General features: G+C 37.5%; 1 protein-coding gene across 3 annotated transcripts; it reads left to right on the top strand.

Annotated features, from left to right (window-relative positions):
* Positions 1-2,451: 2,451 nt before the first annotated feature.
* Positions 2,452-16,750, top strand: LOC114931749 (uncharacterized). 3 transcript variants are annotated; one of them, XM_085486549.1, is made up of 8 exons: positions 2,452-2,611; positions 4,803-4,970; positions 6,979-7,163; positions 8,480-8,718; positions 9,081-9,359; positions 14,231-14,573; positions 15,288-15,570; positions 15,665-16,750. In XM_085486549.1, exons 2-8 carry the CDS (start codon positions 4,809-4,811, stop codon positions 15,884-15,886), a joined length of 1,713 nt encoding a protein of 570 aa, XP_085342675.1. In that variant the 5' UTR covers positions 2,452-2,611; positions 4,803-4,808; the 3' UTR covers positions 15,887-16,750. The 3 variants fall into 3 exon arrangements, with proteins under 3 accessions (XP_085342675.1, XP_085342673.1, XP_085342674.1); XM_085486547.1 differs by having other exon boundaries at positions 2,452-3,180; XM_085486548.1 differs by having other exon boundaries at positions 2,452-3,334.
* The last annotated feature ends 365 nt before the right edge of the window (positions 16,751-17,115 follow it).

Here is a 17,115-nt window from a genome sequence, read left to right as displayed (position 1 = left end):
AATTTTATTTAGCTTGTTTCAATTTAATATCCTATCCTTTCTTTGTTAGTTATTTCATTTTCTTATGTTTTAATCATCAGCGGTGATAATTAATTTTTCCTAATCATAAGATATACTTATTCCTATAATTTACTTTTTGTGTTTTCTCAATTCTTTTATGCTATTGAAATATTTAAGTTATAAAGTTTTAATAACTATTGCTTTATTTAATTACATATACATTTTTGAAAAATTATTATTTTTATATATTTATTTTATTTTTTTGAAATGTTGCCATATCTCTCTTTTTGCAACTAATTTAATTGTATACGTCTTATGTTAATGTAAAATACAGTATTGATTTAATTATATATAAATTATTTTTATTAAACGATTACTATATAAGAAAAAGTGGCAATCAGAAATTTCCAAGATGTATTAACAGATGTAACATAAATTAAATTGCATGACCTCGTACGATCGACAAAATGTCAGGGCTACGGGTGAGTTTTATATGATAAGATGATTGTTTCATATGGATATAATATGTATGCGCGCGAACACTTCTTTAATATTTTCTCTACTTTCTTTCATTTTATATATATTTTGTTGTTCACTTTTATCTACTTTGTTCCTCAATGCATCTTGCAAATACTATCGATAATACGATTTAATATTAAGTTACATTATGACTTTCTAATCGTTTTTATGACATCGTAATAAAGTAATCTTCTCTGACATATAATCACGATAAAGAAATGTTCAGAGTTTAATTCAGATTTTGCTAATACTAATATTATTTATGTTGCAAGATTAAAAATTGAATTTCACGCAATTTCACGGAAATATCGTTGTCGAGTAATTTCATTGTTTATTATTTGATAATGTACTTTTCAATATTTTCATAGTTTGATCCTTCAAATATATATTTCAACGAAATCCAGCTTGTATCGTCTTTTATTTTAAATAAGAATCATTACGATTTGTGTACATACATATATAACTATGAGCTCGAAAAACTTATAAATAATAAAGTTTTCGTTCAACAAACATTGACAAAAAATCTTTAATTTTTCACATCTTAACACATTTCTATATTAAAACAATTTAATTTGAGGAAATCTATCTGTTATGACTTGCTAAGCAATTATTTAACGCAAACGTCATAAGAGTTCCGATTATCAATTAATTGTAAGTGCATTTTTTAATGTTGGATTTTAATGTTTTCACATAAAATTCATCTGAAATTCTTTCCAGTATTCCATTATCCACAACACAGCAATTAGACAGAGATTATTTGAGATATACATATTATGTTAAGTTATGCAAAAACTCATTTTCCTGAGCTCTCTTCAGAGCGCAGTGTCCAGCAAAATGCTACAAGCCGTTACGTTGATTAGATTGAAGTTCCCTCGGTGACGTGTACGCTGCTATAAAATAGCATGCTTTCTGCCTCAAGAGAATAAATACTTTTACGATAATTTTTTTCTATTATATCGACAGATTATTCAATAATTTGTTTGTCATGATTTATCATTTCTTACGCAACTTTCTTTTAACTTAAAACTCTCAATTATAATAATTATTTCATTTGAATAAATATTATTGCTTGTAAATTTCTTTATGTCTACTTTCCTAGGTGCGACAAACTGTAAAAATATATATTATTAGAGAGTCTCTTCTATAAATATGTCGTTACGAAAGAAGATAGGTATAATGTTTATGGTATTGTGAATTATGTATGATTCTCGAAAAAAAGATTCCACAAGCGTGATCAAATGGTGAAGTAATATTTTCACCGGACAACACAAGGCCGCAAATATTTATTAGACTGTTAGACTCGCGGACATTATATTATATGATTCACTCAATTAAAATTGCAAATTGAAACTATTGCACAATAAATCGTTTAATTGTAATAGACTTTATATTTCAAGGATCAATTTTTTAATTTTTCTCATGCAGATTAGCAGAAGCATATTATTATTTCTCTAATGAGACATTAATATATTGGAAATTATCGATCACTAATCGTTATATTTTGTAAAATCTAGCATCGGATGAAGTGAATGCAATGTCTATATACGGATGTATATATATATTGAATGCAGAGAAGGGGAGAAACTTCTCGAGCGATGTTTTTGTGAAACTTTTGGATGCAAGCGAGATGCATCGAAAGAAGAAAAAACCGGCTGACAAAATTTCACACCTCGAAGAAGGAGAAATCAAGAGATTAAGATTGGTCCCCGTCTTCTCTTTCCTTCTTTATTGACTTGGGTTACTATTGATGCAGCGAAGGTTCAAAGAAAGGTAGAGGATGAAACCCGAGCAAGGTAGATAGACGCAAGCAGGTAGATAAATCGAGAGAGACGTCGTTGAAGCATGAGATAGAGGGAAAGGAGAAAAGAAGGGAGAGCAGAGAGGAAAGACCCGCGTTCCTCTCTCTTCTTCGAAGAGAGATGAAGGAGAATCAAGACGGAGAATTCAGGACGGAATCTATTTGACAGCGTTGCTTAGAAGTTGCTGTTAGAGGCGCCTCTCTCTTTCTCTTTGCGAGCGTGGAAAGTGTTACCGTCGCGGTCGATCTCGAATCGATCTTCAGGAAGGTGTGGCGATCGGACAGAGAGCGAAGGTAGGAGAAGAGCTTAGGAGAGAAAGGGCAGAAGATCTGGAGATGTCAGGGACCTTCGGAACACAAGCGTGAGAGGCCGCCATAGAACTGAACATAAAAGTCTCGTGACTCCAATCTCTATTCCCTTTCTTTTTCTCGTTTTTTTTGCTCACACTCAGTATTCTTCCATTATCTCGTGAAATTATTTCGGCATATATTTGATATGCCAAAATAATTTTTGATAAGTACTCATCAGCGAACCGAGCCGAGGGGCCCCGGAGAAGACCGATTTTGCCTTTCGAGTCGAGTTGGGGCCCGTTGGTCCCCGTTCCATTCCGTTCCGTTCCCGCCATTCAGATCGACGAGCGTCGCTCGACAGAACGGAGCGGCCTTACGGCCCCTGCGTGGAAAAGTTGTTAGACTCCCGCAGCTGTCAGACGAGACCGCGAGTTACAGGTGTGCATATCGTGTTCGTGCGATCGTATGTACATGACGTGTGCGGGACGCGCGTGCGAGAGGCACCCCGACTTTGTGGATCTTCTTCAGGATAGTTGTGAAACGCGAGGCGAAGATCGCCGACATATATACAGGCAAGTGACGATGCACGGCAGAATAGTATAGGGCCCCAATATCTCTCTGCTGCAGGGACTAGGGCTGTCGCGTAGGGCTACCAACTTTGGATCGATCCCGGCGATGAACATCCTTAAATGTCCAGGATTGTCTTCGTGTTCTGAAAGAAACGCAGTTTGTGTCTTCTCTTTTTTTTAGAATTAAAATTCCTTTAAAATTCTCTTGATAATTGACAATTATGTTTAAGATGAGATGTGTAAATGTCGAGAGTAATTGACATCGCTTTATTTAAAAAAAATATTTACAAAATTTATTAAAAATCTTTTGCAAGCACTTTTGAAACTATACACAGCCACGCGTGCGAAGTGATATTCAATCAGGATATTTAAAATTCAACGCGCATGTGTAGCGCCAAAATGAAAAGATGACGTTCAAAATACGCTTAAGTAGTTACGACGAATCTTGCAAGCAAACGTTAATTTGAAGATCAGAAGAAAGAGAAGCGTGTCAAAATTTAATCTAGTATTACCTGAAAAATTAGCAAACTACGAGATATTCTCTCCCGCTAATGTAAAAAATATTTTATTGTAAGAACACTTATTTGAAACAACAATAATCGAATACCGAAAATTGTCATTCGTCAATATCACACCTAAAAACACGTGAATTTTCATGATTTGTTTCATCGGTTGATATCGCTCGATACGCTTTCAACTGGTAAAATATTTCCGTTGTAATGCACCATCGTCGTTAAGAATCAGTGGGAAACGATTCGCCGCGAGATGGATAACGTGGAAACGGGTTTAAGCGTGAAAGTAATTGAGGAAGTGGATGAACCGACAGGCTTGCTCGCGCGGCAAGTACGGTAAAAGCCTAGCTCGTGGAAAATTGACGTTTTTCTTCAATCGAGAGAAAGAAAGAAGGAGAGAAAGATGAAGTGTATAATTAAATAAAAATTATGCAGGAAATTGTATCTGTTTACGTTTTGCGCGATCATGACATTATCCGCGCAATTTCCGCAGTCGCTTCCGTGCATGAGTATTTAATATATTCGCATATATTACGTATAAAAATATTTTTCAATTTGTCAACTATCACGCGAGGAAGAACTTTACTAGTTATTTATTGTTGTAGTAATTTCCAATTTCAGATTCTCCTTCATAAAACTATTCACAGCCCGTAATGATAAAAAGTGTTATTGCGACCATTAAAAACAGCAAGCTGTACGTTATCGCTTTACGCCATGGTTCTATCAGTTGGGTGTGCCTTTATCAAGTAATAAATTAACGTCACACACACATACACACGCGCACATGCCGTATAATTATATTTATTTAGCTCAAAAGCGGCCCGAGTTAAATTTTCATACAATATACAATATATATTAGATTAGAATACAGCGGGAAAAATCTCATTCTTATTTGTTATTTAGAATATAAAAGAAAGACTGTTGTATTGTAAATCGAGTAAATCGATATAAAGGCACTCGTCTAAAGAGCACTTCGATTAAATGTCGAATACATCCGTAATAACGGATCCTTCATTATCCGGCGCGTTTACCGTTTCAATCCATTTCCTCGATAACAAGTCCTTCTCTGGAAGAACGAAATGATGAAGCTGATTTATTTCTTCGTGAACACAGTGAGTGATGGCCCTACGCCTGAGAGGTAGCAAGGATGTCAAGAAGAGCTTCTATTACGTCTGGTATCTTGGCGCGAGAGAGGCCAAAGGAGTGGACGCGATGCCCGGTGCCATAGCTTACCTGCTGGAGCGGGAACGACTTCAAGAACCTTTCAAGGTCACGCTACAGGTGAGTGGTACCATCCTAAAATCCGGTTTTGGCAGCGCGCGTCGAAAGTATCTTAAACGGAAACGAATTAAACGACGACGCGCAATCGGGAATTCACGCCAACACATATCCTCTATTTATTCTTCTCTTATCTCTATTTATCTGCACCTCTAGCAATAAAAACATACTCGCCGGAGATCATAAAAATCACGACCTTATCTAAGATACGGGCTTAGATTGATCCCTCGAAATGATCCTCCACGTTTTCTCTTAATCGATCGCGACGAAACGACGACGTTGTAACCCGAATTAGTGACGCCTTTATGTATATTAGGAACGTGGGAATTTTCGATAATTATAAAGCTGAGGAAGGATGCATCAACTTCAATGAAACTCGCGTTCGCGATATATAACTTGCGCGGTGAAGAAACCATCTGTATAACGCGTTCCAATAATTTTTACTTCAAAATGTATGGTTTCTCGATTAATATTTATAAAAGAGAATGTCTATTCTTGTTACAAAATACTACATTACTTACCATTACATATACCATATACTTTTATCTGTTTAAGACATTTTTTTTTCTGACAGTTACAATAGATGTACAATGAAATTGTTGTTTTCTGAAAGCGCATGCAACTTAACGAATCTGTAACGTTACGTGTTCGCCAAGCGAATAAAAATAATAATAAATTCACTGACCCGAATTTTATAGAAACGAGTTCAGTATATACTAACACGTTAACATTGGCGAATAGAGAAAAGAGAAAATAAACGCAGTGCCAAAACTGTTTCGTGACTGTTAAAAGGGTTAGCACGTGGCATGCGCTTCTCGATGCATATCAAGTGGCGTCTGGAAAAAAAATGATACGCTCGTTCGTTTAGAAATCGCATTTGCGTGATGCAATAAATCTCATTGAACGTCAGTCGAACTTAAACAGCAGTGCAAGGAATGATTCAACGCTCGTTAATAACGGCGTCAAATGAAGCGAACGGGTTCTTTGTAATGATTAACAAATTTTTTATCTAAGTAGCGTGCACCAGATGTGCCCGATCACATGCTGTTAAAAGATTATTATTATTATTATGCGCAAACGGTTCGCGACAGGGACATGGATGGTTGCTACAATTTAATTAAATTCATTTCTAACTGTATTCGCGACAACCATTCCCTGAAAATCATTTACTACATATTACATATACATATATATATTTTTATTATATATATATATGTATATATTATATTTTATCAGATATGTAAAAACAACCTACATATAAATTTTTATTTTTTTCCATTTCCTATTTTTTCCTTAGCTTCTCTCCTCCACTTATTCGATGCACTCGCTATTCTGTCGAAATTGCACCGCGCAAGGCACGTACGCACATCGCGTAGAAAAAGACACGTTACGAAATGAATTCATCTAATTATTGTGTAAGTGTAATTGCGCGAGGTATGGACGAAGTATGCGGGAAAGTCTACGGGGTTGCCCGTAGGTGGTAGATATCCATAACCGGTCTCGCGAGCGTTTCAGCAATTCGAATCGTCGCGATGATCGACGGCGCGGTAATTAAGTGTTTTCGCGAAGTGGAACACGTTGCTGTTCGGAGAGAGAGAGAGAGAGAATTACGCGGCGCATATACACACGCCTCTTCGCGTATATCTGCTCTCTCACGTGATTCTCTTTAAGTACAAGGACGAATCCTCGCGAATGCGGGATGCGAGATAAAGAACGAGGTAATCAAGAGAATTAAAACTGTACGACGCGAGAAACTTTGACTTTATTATTATTAATTAACTGCCGCCTCTCTATAGCTGGCAATGTTACTTTTATATAGAAGATTTAGCAAACTTTATTTCGAAAAAAAGTCCTATATATATCCATTAATTTTTTCAATGCATATCTTTATTATGTACCATGTGTCGCACGTTTAAATGTTGAAACGATTGTGCGGAATGTGCATCGCGAGATGCAAACAATGCCAGGGTTGCGCAAGCGACGTGAACGGCGATGCATTTATATTTGATAGGTGAGCAACAAAGGTCTGAAGATAATACAAACGGTTCATCCGGGTGGCTCGACGAGGTCGGCGGTGAAACACTTGGTACCAGGTCACGCGGTGCTGGCAGCCGTGCAGCGAGAAGACGTCGTAGCCGCGACTCTATTGCTGCCGAATCCTGCGACGAACAATCTTGTGCACGTGCACGCATACAGGTCAGAGAGCTGATTCCGCGAATTAATATGATTAATCAATATGTAAATAAGCGATAAATTATCTATTGAATCGAGCTAATCAATTTTCGAAAATTCATATTCCCGAGACAACTTAATATCAATTAAACATACATTTTTTTGTACTAATAACTTTGTATTAATATTCTTTCGGTAGTTATTTAAATGTACTTGTGAATTACTTATATTTATTGATTTGAAAAAAATGTAAATTTTTATTAGAAATATATATATATATATATATATATATAATCAATATTATGTATATAAATTTTTTATATAAATGTCAATATAATATATTTATATTTATAAATATATAAATGGAGAATGGGAATATGTCAGATGCAACCACGCTGTTTCAAGTCCGCGCGAGGAATTCGCGGTTAAATAGAGGTCATCCATTCGGTTCATCACCTCGATCTCACCCATTACGGACCGCGTTTCGCTCTTTAATTAATGACTTTCATAATTCTAAATAGATTCGCAAATGATTTTCAAAATTCCGCAAAGTTCGCATATCGGTCACATATATCGTTGTAACGAAGCAGCGAACGAATAGAGATGTATTCGGAGCATCTCTGTCATTAATTATGCAAATTATCGAGGCAAATTATTATCGGAGTAATTAGCACGCATTTGATATAATCGTTAGACTCTCGAAAGAGATTTCGAATTTTATTTGATACGCGTGGCTGCAAAAAGAGAAACGAAAGGCCGTTCTACTACGAAAGGATCACGACGATTGTTCAAATCGAAGTAACCGCAAAGGCGCGCGATCTCTCTGGTATGCTCAATGAAAGTCCCGTTAAAGAACATTTTGTAGTAGGTATAGAGAGCTCGGATGAATATATACAATTACACATATTCCGCGATGAATTTTGTTGGGTGTATACCGATGACCCGAATGAGAAGAAACGACCGGGCTTCTTTTCCCATTGGAAACGCCGATCGTGTTTATCACGAGCTTGCATCTAGCTATATAAATATAATGTTCATTTTCCACACGCACTTTTTCGCAAGAAGCAGAATAGAGATCTGATCCCACACGTCTCATGCTCTCACACACGGAAGCTTTATATTCTCTGTTTATCTTTAATAAATTATTTTGAGACACCCGGTAGAGTTTTTCACGCTATGCTGCGTAAAGAGTACAAGTAAAATCACAATCGGGAACATCAGTGTATAAAGACAATAGAAATCGAGATCATTTTTCCAAGATTTTATTTTCCATCGTTTTGAGAAATCAAAAAGACAGGACTTGTCCTTATCTTTCGCCTCGCTTTCCTTACTTATTTTAGATGCGACTCGGTCGAGACCGCCGAATTGTTGGGTGGCCAGTTGAAAGCGTTGGCGTCACACACCGACAATTTGGCCAGGGTCACGGCGAGCGAAGGCAGAATCCGCAGCAATCTAGGCAGCGACGGCCGAAGTACCAGAGAGTCCGAGTCTTCCGAAGGCAGCGGTGAGCTCAGACACGATCCGGTTCAAACCACGACCATTTACGAGTCTCTGGCCGCCGAGCTGCGGGCGAAATTAGGTGAATGCCTCCTTTAAGTCTCGCTTAACATTTCGCTGTACAAGATTCTACATGTATGTCAACGCGCACAAGTTAAATATTCGGAAAAGTATTACGTATACGCATATTATGAAATACGTGTAAAATGTCGCATAGCAACAAATATATCTTTTAATCAATAAAATAATAGAGAACAAATTTGGTACATAATATAAAGCTGAAAAATTGTATATTTATTCTCTTTCATTAATATTCATATCAAACTCGGCACTCTCGCAATCCATGATTTTAATACGCGCGAGAGAACGAACGCTAGAGCATCCGCGCGCGTTCGAATACATGTCAAGGCAACGTGGATACCAGCGGATACAATCGTGTTTCAGGCAGAGGTAATTCCGACGACAATGACGTCGGCCCGATATTATTGCCTCCGCGCGACTACGACACCGTGCACAGACACCGCGGCAACTTGGCCGGCATCGAGTTTAGACGTTGCTTGAATCAGACCATCGTGGGGGGTAGCACGGCCATCGATAGGGGTGGCACGAGAAGCGCAGCCAGCAGTGGCATAGGATCCGATAGCGCGGCAACCCCACCGCCTTATCAGACGCATCATCCCCTCGGCCAGAGACCGTCCAGACCGTCCAGAGATTCCTCTTCCGGTGAGTGATTTTTTTCTCGTATATCTGGGTCCTTCAAATATTTTATTTATTCATTTTTTTAATAATACATTCTAATTTTTGGGTACTCTCAAATTATCTTTTGATATTCTCAATCCTTTTTTTTTTATCAAAATTGAATTCTTTATTCTAAATATAATTGATTCAAGTGCCTATCATCTTGTTTGCAAGTTTCAAATTTATATGTCTGGGTTCTTGAAATATTTTATTTATTTTTTTTAATAATACATTCTAATTTTTAGGCACTCTCAAATTTTTTGTGATGCTCTGAATTCTTTTTTTTTTGATAAAAATTAAATTGTTTATTCTAAATATAATTGATTCAAGTACCTATCACCTTGTTCGCAAGTTTCAAATTTCTATGTGGTGAGTTTTTAATTTTATATAATTATTTTAACAATTAAAACTCTCGCAATATACCAGAGATGTCTCTCCGACAAGCTAGAATTTCTATTGTTGCTACTGAGAGAGATACATGTATGTATGGAATTAGCAAGTAGGTTATTGCAATGTAAAGTATGAGAGCATTCTCGCATCTCCGACGTTGCGTCAAGTTAGACAGTGCAACATCCCATTTCAGGTAAGAAAGCCTGAGCGGAGGAGCATGCGTGAAATTGACTGCGAGCATGACAATTGCATCTAGCGAATGTAAAACTTGCCGCAAGAGTATTACATACGTGGTTTATAAATTTATAAATTCTTCGCGTTATTGGCGCAATATCGCTCTTTGAGAGTAGTAATAATAATTACGTAGGTAGGTATTTTACACGACCGTGAAAATAGGTTTTCAGGACGTTGCTATTTCGATACGTATATATTTCTTATTTGACATACTTAATGGAAAATATATACCACGTCGATTCTCTGCGGTAATTAAATTTATATTACCGCGCGTTACCTTGTGCGGGATAGCCGTTAAATTCTGAAAGTTAAATAACTTGTTCGAATTTATATTCGAAAGATCTGTAGAAATTTTGCGATATAAAACATCGCTAGACTGGGAGAGATCGAGAGAGATCAAGAAAAAAAAGGATTGTTATGTAAATATTTGACAGACGCGTCAAAAAATTTTGAGTTGTTGCGCAATTCGCGATTAATTGCAAAATGGAAAGTTTTTAGAGTAATCTCTGCTACTGACTGGACGCATCATTACGTCGGTTAAGCGATAATGCAACCAATCATGTTGGACGCTACATGAAAGTGAAAGTCATCGCTTCTTCTTTTCGCGATCCGTCTCAGGAAACGATCGCGCACCCAATAATCAATCTTCTCGAAGCGAGGAGAACTATCTATCGTGATCGGTAGTGATCGGCGAAATTAGTTTCTAGTGACGCAATAAATGTCGAAAATTAATAATCACGTTCTCAAAAATTTTAATTATAAAATTAATAACGTAAATATAATAATATATGAAAAAAAGTAAATTATCATTGATTCTTTATCTTTTCGCGAAAATATTGTTGTAGGTATCGGATGTTAAACAAGCCCTTCGCAATATTTTCTGCGCATGAAAGCGGAAACGTTTGATTCCGCGGTCAGAGATTCATGTCAGACGACAAAAATTTGGGCGCTTTCTACTCGCTGAACAGGTGTCCGTGCGTGCCGGCTCGAATCTTATCGGCTCTCGTAGAAAACTGGGCAGTGGCGAATCGTACGACCCCGTAACCCAGTTGCCGATAGTTACGAAAAATCGTTTCTCGTCGTCTTTAAGCACGCTCGCTTTTCCTCTTCCTTCTGTATCGCTATGCCGCCATCGATCAAGTTGTCGTCTCGAATACGGAATTAAGTTTGGCCCGATTTGTCATAAATCATGCGCGCGCTTTCGCTAAAACCATCAAATTGTCCACTTTCATCCCGGCCGAACCCAAAAGCTTGGCATTTTCCTGCGCACATCATATACCTTTGCGAAGAAAATATGCGAAGTCATATCCTTGAGAGACGATTTACGTGCAACGAAAATTCATGTAAGAAAGTTGACTATTACGCAAAATTATGGTTGACTAAGCCTCTAATTCCGTGATTTGCGATTGAATCTATCTGCGGTCAAAATTGTGAAAATAAAAGAAACGACCGCAGCCCACAAATGGCATCTGATGAATGGCTTCTAAAAACTCCATTGAGAGAAATTTATTTCGTTTAGAGTATACTTTTTAGAAACGAGGACGCAGAGGAGTAATCGAGAGAAATATGTACATAACGGCGATTCACACAGTATAGATACTTTATTGGCACTCGCACAGATCCGCGCGAATGGGATTCATCCTACTTACTTTATCTTTCATACAAAGCGAATCGATGGAGCACGTATTAAGTATATGCACGCGATGCACGTACATACATATATATATATATATATATGTATCGAAGCTTCAAAGTCGAGGAGCTCGTCTTCTGGGGCGTATACCTTCCTCGCGTGAGAAACATGTTTTTTAACGGACGACTGACCCATATAACGTCGCCGAATAAATTTCGCGATGAAGAAGAGAGGAAAAAAAAAAGAAAAAATACTCCCATCGTGTGTACCGGTAGATATATGCACGCCAAGACGTTTAAGCTCACACGCGAAAGGATGAGAGAAAGAGATTGTATTGAGCACCTGTTACAGTGGAAGAGGAATACCGTTAGGACGTCGTCGTGTCAGCGGCAGGTACCATGGCCTACGACGGGTGCATGTATCTCAGCTGCCTTCAAAATGACGACGTACGGCCGCGAAAATCAGCCGATCGTCGATTAGCGTCCAGATTTTGGCGGAAGCTAGGCATATCTTGCAAATTTCCGCGGTTTCAATTGATTCGCGAAAAAAACTCGAGTATGTGTGTAAACACCAATTAATCCTTGTATTATAAATGACAGTTGGCAACAAATAATACGCGAAGATAAAAATTTCAATTACTGGAACTTTGCTATTTAAGCGGTTCGAAACGTTAAGAAGAATCAATCACGAGGAAAATCACGAATAAAGAAACAGCGGGAAGAGAAATTTTATTTACATGTTCTCTTTTAACCACGCCATTAAAAATTTACTAAATTTTCATGATTATTATAATATTAATATTCAACTAGATATATATATATTAAAAACTGTAATTATTTAAGAGTTTAACTAGGCTCTGTAATATATAAATATAAATTTAACATATATAAGATAGGCAATAAGAGCCAAATCGCGGATGACAGTGCGTTATTCTAAACGAAACTAAATTTTTTCGTTAGAATTAAATACCTGTGCACAAGGCACCAAATTTTTACTTGGACACGGCCAAGATATAAAATTGGAATAATCTCTACAAGAGATTTTTAATTCCATGTATCCCCTATTCCCCCTAAAGACTGTCATCCGCGATTTGGCTCTTATTGCCTATCTTATATATGTTAAATTTATATTTATGTAATTATTTAATTTCGATGATTTATTTCGAAATGAAATACCGTGAAATATCGAGAAAGATGCGCGACGCGTGTACGTAAAATTTCCTTCGTATTTAGACTCCGCGTGATTAAAGAAGACGCAACAGATGTCGGATCGCGATGATCATCAACCCGATCACAATCTCTTCACTCCCATCCTATCGTGTGAACGGCGCCTCTCGTTCGATCCTACCAGAAATCCTTACGGTGTAAAACGACATGACATACTTAACTACCTTTGCGAATATATCTTATACTCACGATTCTGCATCATCTTACGTACGTGACGTGGCTGCATTTCGCGCGAAACTATTCCTAACGCTACTTAGATTTCAGACTGAGATTAGCATTATCGATTTATCGTTTTGCGTCGCCATTAATCAATTACGCGGTCATCGATGCCTCATTGCGTATATGGAGATTTAATATCCTCGCGGTATGTGTGCCGTTACGCAGCCTCGAGTTTGTTATCGATATAAATGACGGAATCGATAGATAAGAATCGGATATCTCATTAGCTGCAGACGCAATTTTCTAGATTAATTTGCAGTTTCATAGATTCAACGCGATGATAAATACCACTCATAATAATAATAATTGTCATAATTATGCATTGTCTCGGCACACAGAATCGAAATGCCGAAAGTGCGCGAACGGTCCCGCGAAGTTAGGGACGATCCGATTTAAGTGACTTCAACCCTCGAATCCTTACCTAATACAGTAACGGCACTTTGCCTCTCTATGGCGGATCGTTGCATAAAGGAGTTCTTTTTCCGAATGCGAGGTTTTCCACGAGAGGAGGCGGAGGCCGAGACCGCCGCTTCGTGTCGTCGTTGTTTACGGCAACGGATAATGATAGTCATGCTGATGATGATGATGATGATGAGACGCTGTCTTGATGACGGCGACGACCAGCGACGCGGATACACATAAATTCGTGCATGAGTCGACCTCGTGGGAGGCCGTTGTACATATATGTACGTTGCGGAATAAGGTTCCGCATTCTCGGCCCACAGCCCGAGGCACCTATAAGCCTCCTCGTGTCTTTTCGAGCCTCATCTGTGTGCCTCCATCCACCTGCCCTCTCCTCTTAGCCCGCTACCGCTCTTTAAATCTTTCTGACCTCATCAAGATTCCGCGAGAATTACCGTCGACCGATTTTCCACGGGTCAATTGGAAGAGACTTGCCACGCTTCATGAAATTCGCAACCATATCTCGAGATTTACCGACCTATTTCTAATGTCTTTCGTCAAATCTTTCATAAAATATGAATACCAGGTGCAAGATCAAAATTTTATACTTTTTTTACGATCGATTTATTTATTTATTTTTTTTTAATAAATGATAAAATTAACACAGTTGACAACACGAATAAAGGGAATATTCATTGTACGTGGAGGAAAATTACGATGAATAATTTATATGTTAATCGATACTTTTGTAGATGACGATTGGGGTGCGCTGAACGAAGAGAATGATTATCTGCCAGAAGTGGAAACAGCTGCGTCGAGTCTGACATTGCCGCGATTGCCGCGAAGCCCCGAAAGACCGTCCAATCAAGCGAACAGAGGAGTTTCGCCGAGCTGCAACAGGAATCGACGAGCGGCGGAGTTTAGACAGCGATCACCGAGTCCTCAATATCAGCCGAGGGTCAATCCCGGCGAAGTGACCAGTCCCAGAGAAAGGTTCCACGATGCTAAGGAAATGTTTAGGGCTATGGAGAGGGAGGCCATCGCCAGACCCGTTTTCTCCAGGCAGAGAGACATCGAGCATCATCCTGTACACAGGTGTGAGAGAGATCCTAGAGAGAAACGGAGAGAAAATATTATTTTTATGAATATTAGTGATATATAATTACCTGTTATAAAATTATGTGATATAAAAATTATGGAACATAAATAGAGAAAAATTTATCCCCTGCGCTGGAAAATAAATTTATTCCGTAATATAATATTTAGTGTATGTCGCGAACACATTTTAATGAGGAAAACATTCAGCGACATTAATCGCGCGGATCGATAAGGAGTAAAAGTCGTAATGTAATATCGTTGTTGTATTATTAATCCAGAGATCTAAACACGACATCGACATGTTGTCGAGCTTTTCGATTTGTACATATACGGTTCTGTTCAGCTTTCCATGGTCGAACAGGTTTTGAGTTGAACGAAGATTTTCACCGATCAAATGCATTCCCCGCAAGAAAGATTTATAGAGGTGCAGATCTCGATACGTTTGTTTTGTAGAAATTGCAGTTAGTATCAATATCCTGCATGTTCACATTCCGCGAAATTTTTCATAGAAAAAATTTCTCTTAAACTCTCATTTCTACATTTTTACATTTATATAAAAAGAAAAATAAATATTCAGAAATATAATCCTTGATTGAAATCAGTTTCTAAATTATTATCGTGAAATAATAGCCTACTTATGTGTTTAGAGTTTTTCTATAAAAATAATTCCTTATTAAATGATTATATTATTAACGGTTTGTTATTTGACAGGGTCGAATCGGCCAGGCAAGTCCACGAGGATCGATCCGGTCGTCAATATTTGACGAGCATGCATTCCATGTCCTCACACGATCATATAATGAGACGAAATCAGTCGGACGCGCTGGATCGTGAAAATAGTGTGTCTTATAAGAGCAGACCACGACCCAGGACTCATCATTACCCGATTGAACGTCCATCTGAACCAGAGACTTCGAGGCCTCGACCGAGGAGCTTCTATGATAATCCGGGCAGGGATTTCAGAGATCAGCGGAATCCTGTCGATCAGAGAGAGGTAAGAGTCGCACGTCTGCGATTTGAAAAATTACATATTTAGCACACACGCTAATCTTCAAATTATAATGTGCCGTGTCTCGCTCGTTAAACAGGTGCGGGAGTTTCAAGAACGTATGCAGCACTCGCGAGAATTGCGTGACAAACTGCGGACGAGAAGCACGACTTACCAGGAGCTGTCGGAGCACGAAAGATACCCTGGACTCGACCGTGAAAGTGCCAGACCGGCGTTGGAGATGATTCCGACACCTGGTAGATATCGTCACAGCTACGCCGAACCACCGAGACTCGGTCTGGCCGCGCTCCATCCCTATTGATTAATTAATTTGTTAATTAATGAATTATTTAATTAACCGATATGTCGCGTTATATTATCATACTGTTCATGTACTGCGCCTTGACTGTTCAGTGTGCTGGTTATAACGATCCTTATCCTGCCCTATAAAATTAGGAAGGAGAAAGGAGATGGAAAATATTATATACTGCAAAATATTTCCAATTATGCAGTTCTCGATACTTGCATGCCAACAGAGAAAATAATTAAAATAATTTTTTAATTAATGTTAATGTCATTCGTCACCGTCGGTCGCTCATGTGATTAAAGCACGTAGAAGCAAATCATTAATGCGAAATAATTTATTATTGGTAAATTAAATACTTACTAACTACTATCTTGATAAAAAAATTTCAGATTTTAAACTTAATTGCAAATATGCATCGATAACGAATTAATCATGCCACTGAACAGTTAATGCAAATTAATAAAGATTGTATATGTATGTAACGAGAGTAAAAGAAGCTTGTATATGTATATCACATTATATCACATTACACTTTTGATGAAGCCAATTATATGATTTTGTGTATCGTTGTATCGAGTACGAACGGAGGATCTCGTTAACAAGATCTTACTTAATAGCAATACAAATGCAATACAATTCTGACATACGTGCTATCTTGTTATACGTCCAGATGCCACACTAACAATATAATAATAACAGTAACAACATAATAATATCGATAATAATATCAATAATAATTATAAATAACAAGTTTTCGTATTATTTATTTCCTCCTTCGATCGATCGAAGTTATCGAACATATGGCGCAAGCATATAAATGTGAGAAATAAATTTGCGTTTAAATAAATTTGAAAATAAAAGAGAAATAATTATATAATATGTTTGGACATATATATATATTCTTTCACGACATATCTTATTTACATAATTTAAATATATATGCGTCAAATATTTATTCATGAAAAATTATTGCACAAAAATTCCTTTTCTTACTAATAGAAAGTTGTCAATAAATACATATCTCTTTGCCATAAAAATATATATTACTATATTAACTCTTTCGTTGCAGCACTCAATAAAAAAACAGGATTGCGCAATAGTATCAAATGATGTACCTTTGTTTTAGTATTGAAAATTTCTACATAAGTTGACTTTGCGTTTATTATGTGGTATATACGTGATATATACGATGTTCGCAAGTAAAGAGCGATTTCCCATGATGTAGATGTACGACGTGTTGAAAG

The sequence above is a fragment of the Nylanderia fulva genome, unplaced genomic scaffold (genome assembly GCF_048542155.1).
Source record: "Nylanderia fulva isolate GAGA-0341 unplaced genomic scaffold, ASM4854215v1 Scaffold45, whole genome shotgun sequence".
Lineage (NCBI taxonomy): Eukaryota > Metazoa > Arthropoda > Insecta > Hymenoptera > Formicidae > Nylanderia > Nylanderia fulva.
This window is presented reverse-complemented; position numbering and strand designations above follow the sequence as displayed.

Bases quoted from the DNA above. Each gene is read 5' to 3' on its own strand.
- LOC114931749 (XM_085486549.1), top strand. From the start codon at position 4,809: ATGGCCCTACGCCTGAGAGGTAGCAAGGATGTCAAGAAGAGCTTCTAT. The intron at 7,164-8,479 runs GTCAGAGAGCTG...TACTTATTTTAG, and splicing joins GTGCACGTGCACGCATACAG to ATGCGACTCGGTCGAGACCG. The intron at 8,719-9,080 runs GTGAATGCCTCC...ATCGTGTTTCAG, and splicing joins CGAGCTGCGGGCGAAATTAG to GCAGAGGTAATTCCGACGAC.